Source organism: Euprymna scolopes, chromosome 37 (genome assembly GCF_053919585.1).
Source record: "Euprymna scolopes isolate OS-2025 chromosome 37, ASM5391958v1, whole genome shotgun sequence".
Taxonomy (NCBI): domain Eukaryota; kingdom Metazoa; phylum Mollusca; class Cephalopoda; order Sepiida; family Sepiolidae; genus Euprymna; species Euprymna scolopes.
In genome coordinates, this window is record NC_136518.1 from 34,691,105 (window position 1) to 34,711,780 (window position 20,676).

The 20,676-nt window shown below is 32.5% G+C and overlaps 1 protein-coding gene across 2 annotated transcripts in view; it reads right to left on the minus strand.

Moving 5' to 3' along the window:
• Positions 1–20,676, minus strand: part of LOC145261128 (high affinity cationic amino acid transporter 1-like) — an 81,818-nt gene that overhangs the window by 18,086 nt on the left and 43,056 nt on the right. For both annotated transcript variants that reach the window (XM_080119393.1, XM_080119392.1), the window contains exons 6-8: positions 15,167–15,306; positions 9,381–9,501; positions 3,846–4,068 (exon numbers count right to left, since the gene is read on the minus strand). In XM_080119393.1, coding sequence (XP_079975519.1) covers positions 3,846–4,068; positions 9,381–9,501; positions 15,167–15,306 — 484 coding nt within the window. The remainder of the gene's footprint in view (positions 1–3,845; positions 4,069–9,380; positions 9,502–15,166; positions 15,307–20,676) is intronic.

Consider the following 20,676-nt stretch of genomic DNA (forward strand, 5'->3'; position numbering starts at 1 on the left):
GCTAGTCATAGCTTGCAGTATCTGCCGGAACAGATGGTATTTATTTGCTCCCCCACTGAGCAAATTAGGCACAAGGCCGATTTTTAATGTGAGGAGTGAAGGGAGGGGGAAGGGGAAAAGGGGACCAGCTCCCGAGAGGTGGGAAATGGGAGCTGGTTAAAGGTCAGGCATGTGGGGTTGTCCCCACATCTTGTCTTTGCTAGTCATAGCCAGTCATAGCCTGCAGCATCTGCTGGAACAGATGGTATTTATTTGCTCCCCCACCGAGCAAATTAGGCACAAGGCCGATTTTTAATGTGAGGAGTGAAGGGAGGGGGAAGGGAAAAAGGGGACCAGCTCCCGAGAGGTGGGAAATGGGAGCTGGTTAAAGGTCAGGCATGTTGGGTTGCCCCCACATCTGGTCTTTGCTAGTCATAGCTAGTCATAGCTTGCAGTATCTGCCGGAACAGATGGTATTTATTTGCTCCCCCACCGAGCAAATTAGGCACAAGGCCGATTTTTAATGTGAGGAGTGAAGGGGAAATGGGGACCAACTCCCCGGGGAGTAGGGGAGTTGGATAATGACAATTGGTATGAAGGGTTGCCCCTACATTGACCAAGGTCTTATATGTAGGGTTGCCCCCACATATGGTCTTTGCTTGCAGTATCTGCCGGAACAGATGGTATTTATTTGCTCCCCCACCGAGCAAATTAGGCACAAGGCCAATTTTTAATGTGAGGAGTGAAGGGAGGGGGAAGGGAAAAAGGGGACCAGCTCCCGAGAGGTGGGAAATGAGAGCTGGTTAAAGGTCAGGCATGTGGGATTGCCCCCACATCTGGTCTTTGCTAGTCATAGCTAGTCTTAGCTAGTCATAGCCTGCAGCATCTGCCGGAACAGATGGTATTTATTTGCTCCCCCACTGAGCAAATTAGGCACAAGGCCGATTTTTAATGTGAGGAGTGAAGGGAGGGAGAAGGGAAAAAGGGGACCAGCTCCCGAGAGGTGGGAAATGGGAGCTGGTTAAAGGTCAGGCATGTGGGGTTGCCCCCACATCTGGTCTTTGCTAGTCATAGCTAGTCATAGCTAGTCATAGCTTGCAGCATCTGCCGGAACAGATGGTATTTATTTGCTCCCCCACCGAGCAAATTAGGCACAAGGCCGATTTTTAAAGTGAGGAGTGAAGGGGAAATGGGGACCAACTCCCCGGGGAGTAGGGGAGCTGGATAGTGACAATTGGTATGAAGGGTTGCCCCTACATTGACCAAGGTCTTATATGTGGAGTTGCCCCCACATATGGTCTTTGCTTGCAGTATCTGCCGGAACAGATGGTATTTATTTGCTCCCCCACCGAGCAAATTAGGCACAAGGCCAATTTTTAATGTGAGGAGTGAAGGGAGGGGGAAGGGAAAGGGGGGACCAGCTCCCGAGAGGTGGGAAATGGGAGCTGGTTAAAGGTCAGGCATGTGGGGTTGCCCCCACATCTGGTCTTTGCTAGTCATAGCTAGTCATAGCTTGCAGTATCTGCCGGAACAGATGGTATTTATTTGCTCCCCCACTGAGCAAATTAGGCACAAGGCCGTTTTTAATGTGAGGTAAAAACCAGCTCCCCTAAAAGGGGTCACTCTGGTTACCAAAAATAATAATTGTCCCAGTATAGAGGGTTTCCCCTCCATTGACTGGTACAAACCATCTTAAGTGCACCATCTGCCGGAACAGATGGTATTTATTTGCTCCCCCACCGAGCAAATTAGGCACAAGGCCAATTTTTAATGTGAGGAGTGAAGGGAGGGGGAAGGGAAAGGGGGGACCAGCTCCCGAGAGGTGGGAAATGGGAGCTGGTTAAAGGTCAGGCATGTGGGGTTGCCCCCACATCTGGTCTTTGCTAGTCATAGCTAGTCATAGCTTGCAGTATCTGCCGGAACAGATGGTATTTATTTGCTCCCCCACTGAGCAAATTAGGCACAAGGCCGTTTTTAATGTGAGGTAAAAACCAGCTCCCCTAAAAGGGGTCACTCTGGTTACCAAAAATAATAATTGTCCCAGTATAGAGGGTTTCCCCTCCATTGACTGGTACAAACCATCTTAAGTGCACCATCTGCCGGAACAGATACTACACTTTGATCTTGACCAAAAGGCCAAGACAGTAGGCATGTTTTATAGAAATGTAATAGAGTCCAGGCCTGTTGGCCTTGGGTTTTGGGGTTTGCCTCTTATCTAAGCTACAACAAGAGATGAACCCAGAAATGTGACATCTTGATAGGAACTAACTGTTCATACTGACACAAAACTGTATGGGCAGAAACGGCTGAAACATGAACATGTGCAGTGATGCTGAAATAGTATTTGTATGCAAGTTTGGACATGCTTGTATCAGCCAACCGAATCTCATTTCACATTAGTATAAAAATGATTACATGTAAATACAAAAGGAAACCGACCTTAATCAAGTAACTGCTACTGAATCAACCAATCCTGCACATTGGCCAACACTGCAAACAAGAGCTCTCTCTTCCTCTATATATCTTTCTTTCTTAACTATTTCACCCCAAACAAGGCATATTACCACTTGGAATATAAGGAGCTAATATTTGGGATTGTGTCTAACAGGGGACTGTAGGAATTTCAACAGCAAGATTTATTTAACCTTCTGTAAGTTAGTGCAGTCAAGGAAGCAGAAAACAGGGAAGGAATTCCAAAGTCTAGCAGTTTGAGGGAAGAAGCTATTTGAGTAGAAGGCTTTTTGGCACCTCAAAACATCAGTGAAATGGTCGGAGTATTTACATTGAGGAGACACAAGTGCTAGGAGTTCATCAGAACACATTCCATTAAAATACTTATAATCATGCATAGGGATGCAATATTGTGGAAATGGTACAGAGTTTGGAGCTTTTTTCTTTTCTCTTTCTTTCCTCAAAAGATGGGTCAAGTCTACACCAGTCCCAGAGACAAAACTGCTGTTCAATCAAAAACCACTTTTTTTAATCTGAAATTTCACACTTGATTTAGCCTCGTTTTGGCTGGTGACAAATGTATAACACGATTTCATCATAGCTTCCCAGACAAGCACTTTGTAAGTTTACCATGTTCATGAGTGCATATAGAAATAATTCACTCTCCTGCTTCAGTATGTCTACATTAACAAAAGAAGTGGGATACAGGCAGTGATAAATTTACAATTACTGATAAACACAATCTCCATTACAATAAGATTTTTTTTTGTTTATTAAAACCTTAAATTTTGATAAAATAAGATTTCCAAGAAAGCATAATACAGACAAAAACAAAACATTTTAAATTCAAGAGAAAGTTATGAAAAAGGGAAAGAGATATATATATATATATATATATATATATATATAATTATTTACTATAATAATTTAAACCTGCAGACACTAGTGTTTCATTCTTTTGGGAATCTTTAGTGCAAGGTGTCATGATTAACACCAGTCGATAGATTCGAAGCCGGCGACACAAGCCATCTCTGGCTTGATTAGCAAGGACTGTATCCATTCGGCTACCGTTAACCGCGTGAAATAACGTTGAAATTTAACATTTTATTTTTTAAATGTTTTTTACATCAGTTAGAGTGATCTAATCATTATATGACGATCTATGCATAAGAGCTAAATTGACCAACTTAATTCAACTGAAAGTGCTCAACAATAAGAAACGAGTTTCTTAAAAGGGCCGACATAAGTATTTACTATAATAATTAAATACCTGCAAACACTAGTGTTTCATCCTTTCGGGAATCTTCAGTGCAGGGTGTCACGATTAACACCAGTCAATAGATTCGAAGCTGGCGACAAGTCATTTCTGGTTTGAGTGATTAAAAGTTATAAAAAAAAGGGAAAGATGTTTATACCTGGCAGTGAGGGCACAGACTGCACCAACAGCAATTACATATTTGGCAAAAGGCCATCCAGCCAATGCAAACACTTTTGGCAATGGGGCACCAGAATCAAGGGTGTAATAAGGGGCCATCATTGTAAGGACCGCAGAGACTCCAAAGTAGAAGATAAACACGATGAGTAGAGAGACGATAATACTGATGGGGATCGACTTTTCTGGGTTTTTGGCTTCTTCACCTGAAAATAAATAAATAAATAAATAAATAAATAGATAAATAAAAAATATAATTAAAATAAAAAAAAAGAAGAGTTTATCATCATTTCATTCAGTTTAAATATCCATTACATATGCTGATATACATTGGCTGGCTTTAAAAAATTAACTTCCAGAATAACTCTCTGCCCAGGTATGTATTTATCCATCTTTCTCAGAAGTCCATTTTTATCACTACCCTCCCTCATGTTTTCATTAGCTTTTCCCTTTAAATTGGACCTGCTACCTTAACTGTTCTACATTTAATGATCCAAGCACACTCATTCATTCTTTAAATGTGACCATACCATCAAAGTATCCTGTTTTACACACATTTCCTTATACTTTCTAGATTTAATTTTCCTTGAAAGTTGTCAGAACCAAACTGGTTTTTAAGACTCAAATTACGTATCATATTCTCATAGCGTTTCTTTCCATATAACGCAGGTTTTAAGATGCAAGGAACTTATTTGAAACCGCTTCTCATTTCTTTATTTTTCTTTTAAACTCATTATGAACGTGATTATATTTCGTATAGAATAAAATAAGTTCTACCATTCTTACCTCCCCTTACATTAATGCTTGAGCCACTTGATCAGGTAGGTGAAATTCCTTAAGTTTTGCACTCTTAAATAAGGCAATATTAGCTCCCTCTCAAAAATTTTTCCATTTCATGACCCCATGAGAGGGGTACCTATCTTCAAACTTTCTTTTAGAATAATAGTTCTCAACTTATACTAAGTACAATACTTAGTTGTCTTTTTTAAATGAAAGTAGAAAAGGCATTGTGGATGCATTTTAGACGGCCCAGAAACTCACGTGCCCCGTTTTGTCCGTCGGTCCTCATCTTCAATGTATGAGTGATGTTTCTGACAAAGGCGGAAGAAAACGCTGTGTACTTGATCAGTATGCAGACAGTAGCTAGAGATGACTAAATTCTTTCTATTCTTATGGCCAGGTCACTAATAAGGGTGCTGGAGGTAAATGTTTTCCTGGCTGACGATATCCATCTGATAGGGACCAACTCCAAAGGAGGCCATTCTATCAGCTGCTGCATCGCCATTCGTTGAATGGAGTCTGGAACATGCAGTAGTTTCTCATGGGGCCTCTCGATGCCATATTTGTGGGAACTACTAAGGCTCTTCTTTTTCATTAGTCCACAAATGTCTTCCTTCTTCACTTTCTCCTCCATCCCTATTCTCCCTCTTACACTTCCCCTCAAACCTGCTCTAAACAACTCTGCTGATCTCCTCCACAAACTTCCCAACCTAACAATGAAAAATTCAAACAAACACAACATGAAAAAACCGAGAATTCCAAATTCCAATGTAAACCCTTACAACAACAAGGTCTCCTTTTTTTTTGGGGGGGGGGGGGGGTCTACATTCCAACCTTCCAGAGTTTGAAGAAATACAAATACAGGAAACCAAACCTGATCTGTTGTTCTTTAAGACTAGCACTTACTCAACTGCTTCCTTAGCCGATTTCTCAAAAGGTGGCTGATTAACTTTGATGCATACAAAACCAGGCTTCTATCTTTTGACCACTAACATTCTGATCCCTATTTGATCCTAATTGACTTTCATCTCAAAGAAGCTTCCTGCTTTGAAAAGTTTCTGGGTTTGACCTTCCTGAAATGGAAGACTTACATCAAATTTGTTGCCAATGTTGCTGGAAAAATGGTTGCGTCATTTTACCGCTCCAGAAGGTATCTCACTTCCGATGCAATCCTCCACCTGTAATAGAACCAGATACATCCTAAAATGTTCACACATCTAGGAAGGAGCCGCTTAGAGCACTTATCCTGCCTTGATAAAGTTCAAAAATCTTTCGAAACCTTGTAAGAAATGCCCTTTTCACTTCCGTACAACTTCTTTCTCAGAGAAGAGATAATACAAGCCTGTCTTTGCCATGTCATTATTTTCATGGCAAGTACTTGTCAGAGCTTCAATCTATGGTGCCTTTCTGTCAAAGTTTCACATGAAGCACATGACTAGCTACAAGAACCGCCCTCTTAAATAATCAAATTCTACTTATTTTCCACAACTAACGATCACTACTCGGTGACCACCGTATATTCATTAACCTTTATCCTTGAGTGGCTTTTGTGGTGATAAGAGGTGATTCCCTTGCAAAAAAGATTCTTCAACCATCAGGTTTCAGCTTCACACATTATCACTGCATGTACATCCCTGATAAACTCTTCCCTTGTTCAACAATGGTAATGCTTTGCTGGTTAGTAATGATAGAAGTTTCCAGCAACTCCTAACTCATGCAATCACACTGGCACACGTGCCAAAACCCAAAGTTCATCAAATGTAAAAAATTGTTTCGTAATCATTAAAAATTATTACATAATAATTAAATTTGTTCAATTGTGTAAATCAATCATTTTTCATAAACGAAAAAAAATATGGAATGGATCATTATTATTATGAAGCTCATTTTTGAAAGGATGTAGTAAATGATGAAATAGCAAAATGGCTACTGAATCCAAATCTAAAATCCAAAATCAATCTCTCAATACTTCTGGTCGGCACAGATCACAATGCATGACTCATGTTATATGTTAATGAATTCTAGTCTCCCACTAACTATCTTTCTGAAGATGCAAAGGAATGATACGATGAATGGTTTGGTGGATTTGTTGTGCGCACCTTCATGATTGTGTTTGTTCGAACTGCCTCTTATTGAGACCGAATGTTTATCGAATTGTCAGCTTTGTGCCTGAGAATATCCTGTACCTCTACAAGCCCACCATTCGCCCATGCATAGAATATAGTTGCCACATTTGGGCTGGTGGATCTACTACTACTAGTCTATCATTTAAACACGGTTCAAAAGAGTCGCTAACCTAATAGGTCCTGTACTGTCAGCTAACCTTCAACTTCTGTCCCATTAACAAAATGTTGCATTCCTCTGTCTGTTTTACAAATATTTTAATGGTAGGTGCTCCGAAGAAGTGAAAGTCCTTGTACCTACCCCCTTGACGTAAATACCCCCAACAAACAGCTAAATCACACTCCTACACAGTAAGAGATCCCTAGATACCAGAAAGCCTTCTATGCTAATGGTTTCTTCTCTCAGACTGCTAGACTTTGGAATTCTCTTCCGGATCCCTGCTTCCCTGACTGTACTGACATGCAGAAGTTAAAGTTTGATGTAAACAGACATCTTGCTGCTGAACTCCCTACGTAGTGTCCCTACAAATTATGTCCCAGATAGTAGCCCTTCTACATTAAGGTGACACTGTGCCTTGTTTAGGGTGAAAATGCGATAAAAAAATTTTTTAAAAACTTCTTGCAGTGATATGGATACACTAAATGGTGCTCTGGTTGGATAAACAACACATTTCAAGTGAAAGAAAGACTTGGAATAACTTATTCAAAGATGACCTGAAGCAATAGCACATTGAAACCAACAAATGATAAAATTTTACAAAAAAGTTACTTCATGTCACCACAGTCAATGTACAACCTGCATTTGATTTGGAAGAAACACTAAATGAAGACAAAAAATGGTTTCTTTAGAAAAAAATATAATTCTTACAGTGGTAATACCATTTAAATTTGTGTTTTTTGTTTATAATAGAATATGTTTATTAATATACAGTAAATTCTATTTTTCAAAACAGATTGTAATTTATTTCAGAATATGTAAATAATCAAATAAAGACCATTTTCAATTTATTTTGAGATTTGTTGAATTTAAAATTTCAACTAAAAAAGTAGATAATTACTAATTACAGTTTTGTTTTTCCTTTGAAATTATGTATAAAAATAAAAATCAATTATAAATCATTAATAATGTATTTATTAAAACTGATAATGTATTTATTAAAACTAGTAGGATCTATGGAAATTCCACGGATTGAGAAATATATTTAATCAACAAATGTTTTCATAAAGCTAATATTTTTCTGAATAGCACAAAAAATTGTTATTTGGACAATACCAATAACATACAGCGAATATGAGTTTATTAACATTTCTATGATAGTGCCCATTGTATTTTAAAAACGGAACTGATCCTAATAAGATAAATTAATAAATACTAATACTCAGAAGATAATATTGTATTACATAGGTCAATATCAATACTAAAATCACATCCTAAGAGACAATCTTTAATTTACTCCTTCAGTCCTGTACCTCTTGACAATGTTCTTTTTTTTGCCATGTTTCTTTTGAATGTTCTTTTTTTTTTGGCATTAAGTTTCACTGACTTCTTTCTTTGATGACAAACTACTACATGTTGAAATTACTAAGAATTACTTTTTCACACCATTACAACAATGATCATATATTATTATAATGATATTTAAAAATGAAGCTACATCAAAGGGAAGTCACCCTCATATTCTTGTCCAAGATTGATCTTTTTAAGGCCACATTTTGTGAATTTGGCCTTTTTAGAAACAGGTTGGCTTTTTTCAAAGTGTAATGTTCAGACTAATGAAGGAACAAGCAGAATATTATGTAGATGAGTTTTAAATAATACTAATTAACCATAATACTAATTAAACATAATATTAATTAACCATACCATTCACACTGAACTACAATTTTATTGTTTCGTTTGATTTATGGCATATCAACCTTTTTTTATTTAATCCAGTTATTTTGCTGAAAGTTTTTATGCTTTAATTTCCTTATATCTTCAAATATTTATAGCTTTTGATTTGGTTTGGTTGTTTTGTGGATGAAAATTGTTATTTTTGCCTTTACATAACACGATTGTATTTTGCTAAGAGAAAGAAAAAACAATAACATCAATGTTTTGTGTATTTTAAGTCAGGAAGACAATTTTGTTGTATAAAATTGAATTTAAATTGAATTTAAGCTAAGGTGGACAATACCAAATGATAAGACCATAATTGAACACAATAAGTCTAAAGGGTCCTGGATATGACCTAAAACTATATCCGATGGTGAGGCTTCACCTTGCAGGCCTTGGGGAGTGTGGAGCCACCCTTTAATTGCCATTGCTCCCAGGTCCACTCTGACCCGGAATGATAGTACCTGTTAGGATCCCAACTATGGGTTAAATAGAATCCGACTTAAAAAACAAATATACTCCATTAAAAATTGTTCCTCAAAATAACTAGATTCGACATTAAATAACCTGAAAAAGGTTGATATGCCGTAAAACAAAAAAAATCAACTAAGTCTAGAGGGATTTTAACACCACATGAACAAGTTCATAACATGCTACATTAACACCACATGAACAAGTTCATAACATGCTACCCTATTGATTAATGAAAATTTTGAAAAACAAAATTAATGGAACCAACCTGTTGTTGCAATGCAATCGAATCCGACAAAACCATAAAAACAGGTGGCAGCACCAGAAAGCACACCAGAAAGTCCAAAAGGCATGAAACCACCTTTCCCTCCTTCGACATCCCCTGGAATCTTTGATTATAAATAAAAATATATTAAAGAAAATGCATTTTGTTGGCACACATTAAATAATGATAGAAATATGTATTTGCTTGTTCAGGCATCTCTTACTTCAATTGTAAAATTATTAAATACTAGCTGTACCCGGCCATGCGTTGCTGTGGCTCAGTGTGTTAAAATGGAACACATTCCTCAAGAAAAATTGCATTTTGTTCGTTTATTTACTTTTATTATTTTTTGCAATTTTTTTTATCAATAAAAGTTGTTATTTTTTTCCCCCAAAAAAGATTAATTTTTTACCATAAATTGTTAGGTGAAAGTTTTTTTTTTCAGGAAAACTTGCACTTTTTTTTTTTAAAGAAATTTGGCAGTAAACGTTTCTCTTTGAAAACGGAATTTTTATTATAAAAAGAACGGATGAATGCTTTACATGAACACTGTAAATAGTTATGTGAATGTTCAGAAAAGTTTGATTCTTTTTTTTTAAGAGAATGCACAAATTAATTTTTTTTTTAACAGATGTTCAGAAAATAAACAGAAAAATACTTCCATCATTAATTATGCAGAAAAATAAATAAAATGTTGATTTAGTGTTTCAACATTATGCTTATAAATTACGATAAAAATTGCTGAGTATGCGCTGTTTTACGGTTGTTGTAAAAAAAATGGAACGGAAACTTAAATTTCGCTCCGTTTTAATCTTTCTTAATTTTTTAATTGTGCCCCCCCCCCCAAACGAATATAATCAAAACAGTAACATTCAACAATTGTACTTTATATATATAAAACAAAAAATATTTAAAAAAAAAAAAAAAAAAAAAAAAAAAAAGTTAATAACGAAAGGGAAATAATTCCATTTTTAAACAAAAAAGTCAGTTTGGTATATCTTTTTGTTATTTTTTACATAAGTCCAGCTTACCATTCACATTGGAAATGTCGACATTTATAGGTTGTCGGGTACGTTTACAACGAATAAACACTCCAATCTAGTAGATGTATCAGAATTTTTGTAGGAATTTGACACCCCTATCACGAAACTGCGAATAAAATATAAAAAACTCGTAATTTCTCTTTTAAAAGTGGGTTGTTTATTTTCTTTATGGATTATACTTCCAAAATAAACTATTTTGTTTTAAAAGTAATAGAAATATTTTATTTTATTTTTTAAAAAACAGTAATGAATTTTACGAACTCAATATTTTTCAATTTTTAAACTTTAAAAATCTATCAAAATTTTTCTATTGATTCTATTTTTACGATATTTTCAGGTTCAATGTGAAATTTTATGCTCTTTCCAATAAACTGAATATAATATTTTAGACAAACGTTTTTTTTAAATTCACGCCCCCCCCCATTTTCAAGTGTCTGTTAAAAAGTAAATAATTAATTTACACACCAAAGTTTTATATATCACAAATTGAAGTCCTTGCCGATTTAATTGAAAAAAAAAAATTAGGGCTTGAGTTACATTATTCGAGGAGTTATAAGCTTGGAAAGACGGGGTGGAATTATTCAGTATTTTTCACGAAATTTCTGACACACCTACCAATCTACCCATGTTAGAACGGCTTTCGGAATAGACACCCCTAACCTTGCCAGCATACCCGAAAAGCTATAAAAGTTGACATGTCGAATGTGAACGATGAGTTGGACATAATGTAAAAATGTACCGAATTTAAAAGGGAACGAAATTCAAATTTCCGTTCCATTTTTACAACAACCGTAAAGCAGAGCATTCTATGCAAATTTTACATAACTTACTGTATTAATGCTATTTTTTTTAAGCAAAAAAAAAAAATATTTGGCTATAAATTCCTAAACTCATTTCACCCTAAATAATTTAGGTGACTGAAATAGGAATCTAATTGAATCTTTAATTTCCTGAATAGTATGCGAAAAATTCATTTTTCTTCGAGTTATATCGAATTCATTAATATGGACTTTAAGGGCTTTTTTCGGAATGTTCCTGTAAAAATTATTTTTTATTGTTACAAATTACGATGCTTTATTTATATAAAAAAGCAAAAATAAATTCTTGCGTTTTTATTTACTACTGAAAACCATAACTTTAGTAAAGGTATTTTTTGTTTAAACAAAATAAAACATTTTCACTAAGAGTTAAGTAAAAATAATTAGTTCATTATATTCTGCGATCATTATTTGATAAATACTGAAATTTTCATTAAAATTGGTTAATTTCCTGATTTTTGGTGAATTTTTAAGTAAAGGGAGGGGTCAAAATGTTTATACACTGAGTGTCGGCATTCATTTTGTCTGTACCTACCATTTTTCTATGAATATTTGATAGGAAAGCGACCACGTGTGGTTAATTTAAATCAAATTTCAATCATATGGTTATATTATCAATAATCATGTGATTAAACCTATTGAAAATTTACCGATATTGTAAACACATTCTGTTTACATTAAGCCTGTAGTGCTTAGAGCAAAATATCCTTTTAGTGATGCAGTGTTGGCAACTGAGATTTTAAAAAAAACGCGAGATCAGGAGAAAGAAATGTCTAGAAAATCGCTAGATTTTTAACTTTTATCATCTGAAATTTTAAAAAATCGCTAATTCACCCCCCCCAAAAAAAAAACCTCCATATTTTAACTTCCTACAATAAAAAAATTATAAATATAATATATTCAATATATAAAATGTTCCGTGTTTTCTCACTATATGTTTCTGGAATTATATTGAAGCGGTTAGCTCCCACGAAGGCTTACATATTTTATCAGCTAGTTTTACCTGTTTTTTCAGAGAGGGTATTTTTTTTTTATGCAAGAAACAAATCATAAACTCAAACTTTTTATAATAAAAGTTAAATTAAAATATACTGCAAATTAAACATCACAATAATGGTGCAACATATTTTGAAATTAGAAAAACAAAAAAACTTTGCTTTAGCATGTTAAAAGTATTTAGGTTGGTAGATAATTAAATTCTACTGTATTGGTATAAGTTTTTTTTTTTGCTGTTTCTAGCTTTTTACAATTTTCAACTAAATTAAGCGGGGTTACTTAAATCATATTTTAATCTAAACTTCACAGATTGGAATGCCCCCACCCCACCTAAAATGTACTTGGAAAAATCGATTTTATAGCGAGATTTAAGAATGGTTAGTTTTTTTGACAAGGTGAAAAACAAAACAAATAATCAATAAATAATTGTTACCAAAGGCAATAAATGCTACTTTTTTTTACTTACATGAATGAGTTTATTTTATGTTTTAAAGTATTTTCAAGCGCTTTTCTTTATTTTTTAATCTAAAATTGCGAGTGTGTGGGTGCAAAATATCTCCAGATTTTCTAGAATTCCCCGCTAGATTGCAAACGAAATCTCCAGATCTAGCAGGAAAACCGCTAAATTGGAAACACTGGTCATGTAACAGGAAGCGGTAATAAATAATTGTCCCTAAATAAAAAAAATGGCCTATCGGTACAAAGAAAACCACCTATTTATCATAGAAAAATTAAGTATAATGTTATAGATTTTTATATATATATAGATTATCTACACAACAAAAAAAAAAAAAAAAAAAAAAAAAAAAAAAAAATCACAAAAATGCATTTTCTGGATTCAAAAAAATAAAAAGCAAAATTCCACTTTTTTCTAATTTACAAAAAAAGCTGAGATCTCGCATCCCTGTTACACAGGATACTGCTGATTTTTCAACCCCCCTCCTCATATCAAAAGCAATCTAGGAGTGGACCTTGTGTATACTTTTTGCAGCCTTGTAACTCTCACTGTCCGTATTGTATCCTTTAGTCCTCTTATTCCATGAGCGATGTTTCTGACAAAAAGGGAAGAATTACTATTTTCTAGCCCAACATCTATCCATCTAACACTTAGGGCAACACTGGAAAAAGAAGGAAGAAGTAATAAAGTGGTGCCCTGACTCAACAGGGCAGTTGTAAGCATCACCATTAAATCAGAATGAGAGATCACATAGGCGACAGGAAATCTATCAGACGGCAGTACATTCTATTTTAAGATATGATACAGGATATGGGCAAATGACACCATGCACATGCCGATCGGTGGTGAGGAAAAAAAAAGGAAAAAAGAAAAAAAGATTTTTTCTCTTGTTCAGTTTATGTCAGCATGAAGAGACACGTTTTCTTTGGGCAAAAAGGGCTTAATCACAGTAAATCGCACATGGAGCAATGATGGAGGGTAATTTCCTGCCCCGAGAGGTACAAGGTCCCTCATTTGATATTATTGCGAGGATGCGTGACCATCTCTGGAAATTGGAACTTTTACGCATCAAACCAGATACATTCTCCTGGAGTAGCGAGGTGATTACGAATTATGCCAAAAAGAAACAGGTTGATGATATTTTCTCTTGCTAGCCCTGGTTCACAGATTCATATCAAGTTCTTACCCTCCCCCTCATCTCATGTGAAAAGAAAAAAATAACTTTGCTATATTCTTTTAAGATTCTTGGCTATGAGCGAGGACCGTTGAGTTGTCCATTGAACATTCAATCGAGAAAATATCTGTACTTAAATCCTCATCTTTTCTACATTTCCAGGGATTCGTTGGGTCGTCCCATTGAACATTCAGTCAAGAAAACTTCTCTATGCTTAAACCCCATCAGACTTTCTAATTACGGGGGTAAACTGAAAGGCTCTTTAAGTGTGAAACCTGTGGCATTTTATTCTTATCCTATGGTGCAGTGGTGAAATTCAGTTGTAAAAGTTACATTCCTATTGATTGAAGGTTCAATCCTCAGTGCAGCCAATCCAAAAATACAATTGCAAATTACTAAGGACTTCTACCCAGTCATGGCCGATGGAACAAGAGCATGCTACCCCAGTGGATTAAATAAATTGTTCTGTTAGAAATTCCCTGCAGAATTCAAAATTCAGCATAAAGATTTATCAAGTTTAACAATATACACCTAAAACATTGTGAAAATAACACTCAAGATGAGAACAGTAATCTGAAGAATCCAAATCATCAATCCTCATCTCAAAAATTCAGAACCATAAAAACTAAGTTGTTATACCAGGTCGCAAAAATTATGCATTAACATCTATACATTTCTCTCAACAATTCATTTAAGTGATGAAAATTCATTTTTAATTAAAAATAATTTTATCATACAAACTTTTGGTGTTTACTTTCATTAAAAGTAATGTTTTCTTTTTTTTGTTTTTTTAAATTTGAATATTTACTAATTAAATCCAACAACATTTTGTATGGATTTGAATAGTTTTTTGATTTCATGTATTTGGGAGATTTATCTTTTTAGAATACAAAAATTTGAGGTTAAAAAAAAAAAGTCATGAATAAATGCGAGTCTATCAACGTTTGTTTCCCTATGACTCTTCAATCACAAAACATGCTAAAATGTACTTTATTCATAAAATCTCAGTTTATTTGCATTGTTCTAATTAGCTGTAATTTATAATTAACTGAACGAGTAACCTTAACTATGTATTTTTCTCATCACATTCTATAATGATTTAATCACGCTCTAATATTTCTTAATGTCTCAGAGCACTTAAAGAAAGTATGACTAAGTTTGTTATCTAAGTTACATAAGTATGATATTACACACCACAAACACACATGTAAATTAAATAGCAAAATAAGTTTTACTTCATATTAAACATTCTTTTGTGTTGATAATATTTCAATAATGCAAAAAAAAAAAAATCTACTTACATCATCTTTATGAATTTTCCAATTTTTCGGGTCACACTTAAAAAATCCACAAATCATGAAATACAGAAGAACAAGAAGATTGATAACTGTAAAAATGCTGTTAAAAGTTGCCGACTGCTTCACTCCGAGAATTAAAAGAACTGTAAGAAAAAAAAAAATTAATATAAAAAATATATACAAGTGTACATTGATTTTGAATTAAATATACACCACTAACATTTCATATATAACTATATAAAGTTAGGTATGTGTGTATGTTTTATGTATTTCTATGTATGGGATTCATTCTAAAGATAATCAATTATGAATTTTGGAACAAGTAAAGGTAGGTAATGTGAGCTATATTTATTTAATGCAAATTAGGAAGATTCAAATACTTCAGATTTGTGTGAAATTTGAACAATATGTATTAGACATAAGTCAATATATATTTTCCAAATATAAATTTCTTTGAAGTTCCTAACTTCTGTTGTAGTGCTACTGGAAGTGGTGACAAAGCAAATCGGTTCCTTCACGTTTTTCTCTCACGCCTATATCTTCCCTGTGCATGTACTTATGGGAACCAAGTTCCATATGCAAGCGAACACACGAGCACAAAATGATGACCTTAAGGTAATCATAATTATTGCCCTTTAATTCTGACAATGCCATTTTTTGCCACAAGATGGTGATACATCTCACACATCCAGTTTGTATTCCTTTCTCTCTTTCTTCCTTGAACCTGGAATCATGCAGACGCGTCAAACTCACACTCGTGTTTTGCACTCCCACAAAAAACTCTTGAAACAATCACACAAGTTTTCTTATACTTTTTCGCTATTGAACCGTTTTACGTTATACTTGTATCAATTTCTGTAAATAAATGTACATCGGTTGTAAATATAATTTTGGCAAATTTTGTGTACCAATTTCTTGGCTAAGGAGACTATGCGACTATCTCTCTAACCCTCCACTATAATTACAGTGGGCGCCCTTCGCCCACTATATACTCTTTTTTCTGATATTTTTAAACTTTCATTAACATATATATATTTATCATATAAATTGAAATAAAATCTTTTATTTTTAAAATTTGAAAACAAAGACATATTTTTATAATTTCAAACACATTTCTTCTAAAATTTTGAATAAACTAAAAACTTATTTTTAATTTTGTTATTAAAAGTGCAAATAAAGACTGATGGTGTTATTTTTATTTTTTTATAATTTTGTTAATTTTTAATTGTATATTTTCTAATAATGTCCTTTTGTTATATTTTATTTCAATAAATCGCTTCAGAATAAAAATATTGAAGAACAATAAAAGTGAAGGAACCGATTTACCTTGTCACTGCAGCCAGTAATGCTATGCCAGAAGTTAGGAAGTATGTTAGCTGACTATAACTAAAATAACAGTAAAGTTGTTGTTGCTAGTCATTTCTATATTACTATCAGTTAATAGTTATTTCCCTTCTATAAATATTACTACATTTGTTGTCATTAGTATGCTAACTAAAGATTAAGCTGTAGTGAATTTCTTCCAAAATTCTTACTAGAATTGTCTGATGACTTAAAACATTGGTTAATAAATGAGTTCTGAGTGACAGATTTCTTCCAAGAGTTACAAGTTCAATCCTTACTCCAGGCAATAACTAAAAATAGCATAAATAAACATTTCTATCGAATCCTGGTTCAAAAAGATGCATCTGAAGATGGACAATCCAAAAATATAACAATCTAGATGAGAACAGTAGTCAGAATAATCCAAATTATTAATCCTCATCTCAAAAATTCCAAAACACATAAGGCCACAATCATACTAAAGCATTTAAAAGGGACAATTAGTTAGTTCTACTCCAATTGATATGTTATAACAGTAATGTTAAAAAATATTATTTTATAACATTATAACAGTAATGTTATAAAATATTTTATAACATTACTGTTATAATGTTATAAAATATTATTTTGAACATTACTGTTATAATGTTATAAAATATTATTTTGAACATTACTGTTATAATGTTATAAAATATTATTTTATAACATTATAACAGTAATGTTATAAAATAATATTTTATAACATTACTGTTATAATGTTATAAAATATTATTTTGAACATTACTGTTATAATGTTATAAAATATTATTTTGAACATTACTGTTATAATGTCATAAAATATTATTTTGAACATTACTGTTATAATGTCATAAAATATTATTTTGAACATTACTGTTATAATGTCATAAAATATTATTTTATAACATTACTATTATAATGTTATAAAATATTATTTTGAACATTACTGTTATAATGTCATAAAATATTATTTTGAACATTACTATTATAATGTTATAAAATATTATTTTGAACATTACTGTTATAATGTCATAAAATATTATTTTGAACATTACTGTTATAATGTTATAAAATATTATTTTGAACATTACTGTTATAATGTCATAAAATATTATTTTGAACATTACTGTTATAATGTCATAAAATATTATTTTGAACATTACTATTATAATGTTATAAAATATTATTTTGAACATTACTGTTATAATGTTATAAAATATTATTTTGAACATTACTGTTATAATGTTATAAAATATTATTTTGAACATTACTGTTATAATGTTATAAAATATTATTTTGAACATTACTGTTATAATGTCATAAAATATTTTATAACATTACTATTATAATGTTATAAAATATTATTTTGAACATTACTGTTATAATGTCATAAAATATTATTTTGAACATTACTGTTATAATGTTATAAAATATTATTTTGAACATTACTGTTATAATGTCATAAAATATTTTATAACATTACTATTATAATGTTATAAAATATTATTTTGAACATTACTGTTATAATGTTATAAAATATTATTTTGAACATTACTGTTATAATGTCATAAAATATTATTTTGAACATTACTGTTATAATGTTATAAAATATTATTTTGAACATTACTGTTATAATGTTATAAAATATTTTATAACATTACTATTATAATGTTATAAAATATTATTTTGAACATTACTGTTATAATGTTATAAAATATTATTTTGAACATTACTGTTATAATGTCATAAAATATTATTTTGAACATTACTATTATAATGTTATAAAATATTATTTTGAACATTACTGTTATAATGTTATAAAATATTATTTTGAACATTACTGTTATAATGTCATAAAGTATTATTTTGAACATTACTGTTATAATGTTATAAAATATTATTTTGAACATTACTGTTATAATGTCATAAAATATTATTTTGAACATTACTGTTATAATGTTATAAAATATTATTTTGAACATTACTGTTATAATGTTATAACAGTAATGTTATAAAATATTATTTTGAACATTACTGTTATAATGTTATAACAGTAATGTCATAAAATATTATTTTGAACATTACTGTTATGTTATAACAGTAATGTTATAAAATATTATTTCATGCCCGGCATTGCACGGATGTTTTAAGGTGTGTGTTGAGCAAAAAAAAAAAGTGGTAGTAGGCAGGCAGGCTTGAGCCGTACCGTGAAAGAGGAAAAGAACATGAAAAAAAAGTGACATTTTTGCCGTTGTGTTCATCGCCAAACTGGAAGTGGCAAAGGTTTAAATTAAGACTAGTCAATTGAAAAGGGGATGACTTTAAAAAATATCAGCAAAAAAAAGCGACCCCTCCCTGTAGAAAAGTGCCCAGTTGAGGGTGAAGGAATTTATGTTTTTAGCCAATTTTTCGATATTTGTTGTCCGAAGGGTCGAGCTTCAAAACGATACTGATCTCGTGAAAATCCGTCACCTGTGTCGAAATTTTTAGGCAGACATACAAACATACATACATTTAAACAGACAGGTGAGATTTATATTATAGATTATTATATATTAACTAGCGAGGGGTACCTGGCATTGCCGGGGTGTTTGTAGGTGTGTGTGAAAAAAAACAGGTGCCCATAAAAAAAAAAGAAGCTTTTACAACGCGCAGTTGGAAAATAGTAAAGTGTGAAAAAAAAAAAGAAGCTTTTACAACGCGCAGTTGGAAAATAGTAAAGTGTGAAAAAAAAAAAAGCTTTTACGACGCGCAGTTGGAAAATAGTAAAGTGTGAAAAAAAAGAAAAAAGAAGCTTTTACAACGCGCAGTTGGAAAATAGTAAAGTGTGAAAAAAAAAAAAAGAAGCTTTTACAACGCGCAGTTGGAAAATAGTAAAGTGTGAAAAAAAAAAAAAGAAGCTTTTACGACGCGCAGTTGGAAAATAGTAAAGTGTGAAAAAAAAAAAAAAGAAGCTTTTACGACGCGCAGTTGGAAAATAGTAAAGTGTGAAAAAAAAAAAAAAGAAGCTTTTACGACGCGCAGTTGGAAAATAGTAAAGTGTGAAAAAAAAAGAAGCTTTTACGACGCGCAGTTGGAAAATAGTAAAGTGTGAAAAAAAAAAAAAAGAAGCTTTTACGACGCGCAGTTGGAAAATAGTAAAGTGTGAAAAAAAAAAAAAAGAAGCTTTTACGACGCGCAGTTGGAAAATAGTAAAGTGTGAAAAAAAAAGAAGCTTTTACGACGCGCAGTTGGAAAATAGTAAAGTGTGAAAAAAAAAAAAAAGAAGCTTTTACAACGCGCAGTTGGAAAATAGTAAAGTGTGAAAAAAAAAAAAAAGAAGCTTTTACAACGCGCAGTTGGAAAATAGTAAAGTGTGAAAAAAAAAAAAAAGAAGCTTTTACAACGCGCAGTTGGAAAATAGTAAAGTGTGAAAAAAAAAAAAAAGAAGCTTTTACAACGCGCAGTTGGAAAATAGTAAAGTGTGAAAAAAAAAAAAAAGAAGCTTTTACGACGCGCAGTTGGAAAATAGTAAAGTGTGAAAAAAAAAAAAAAGAAGCTTTTACAACGCGCAGTTGGAAAATAGTAAAGTGTGAAAAAAAAAAAAAAAAGCTTTTACAACGCGCAGTTGGAAAATAGTAAAGTGTGAAAAAAAAAAAAAAGAAGCTTTTACAACGCGCAGTTGGAAAATAGTAAAGTGTGAAAAAAAAAAAAAGAAGCTTTTACAACGCGCAGTTGGAAAATAGTAAAGTGTGAAAAAAAAAAAAGCTTTTACGACGCGCAGTTGGAAAATAGTAAAGTGTGAAAAAAAAAAAGAAGCTTTTACGACGCGCAGTTGGAAAATAGTAAAGTGTGAAAAAAAAAAAAAGAAGCTTTTACGACGCGCAGTTGGAAAATAGTAAAGTGTGAAAAAAAAAAAAAAGAAGCTTTTACAACGCGCAGTTGGAAAATAGTAAAGTGTGAAAAAAAAAAAAAAAAGAAGCTTTTACGACGCGCAGTTGGAAAATAGTAAAGTGTGAAAAAAAAAAAAAAGAAGCTTTTACGACGCGCAGTTGGAAAATAGTAAAGTGTGAAAAAAAAAAAAAGAAGCTTTTACGACGCGCAGTTGGAAAATAGTAAAGTGTGAAAAAAAAAAAAAAAGAAGCTTTTACGACGCGCAGTTGGAAAATAGTAAAGTGTGAAAAAAAAAAAAA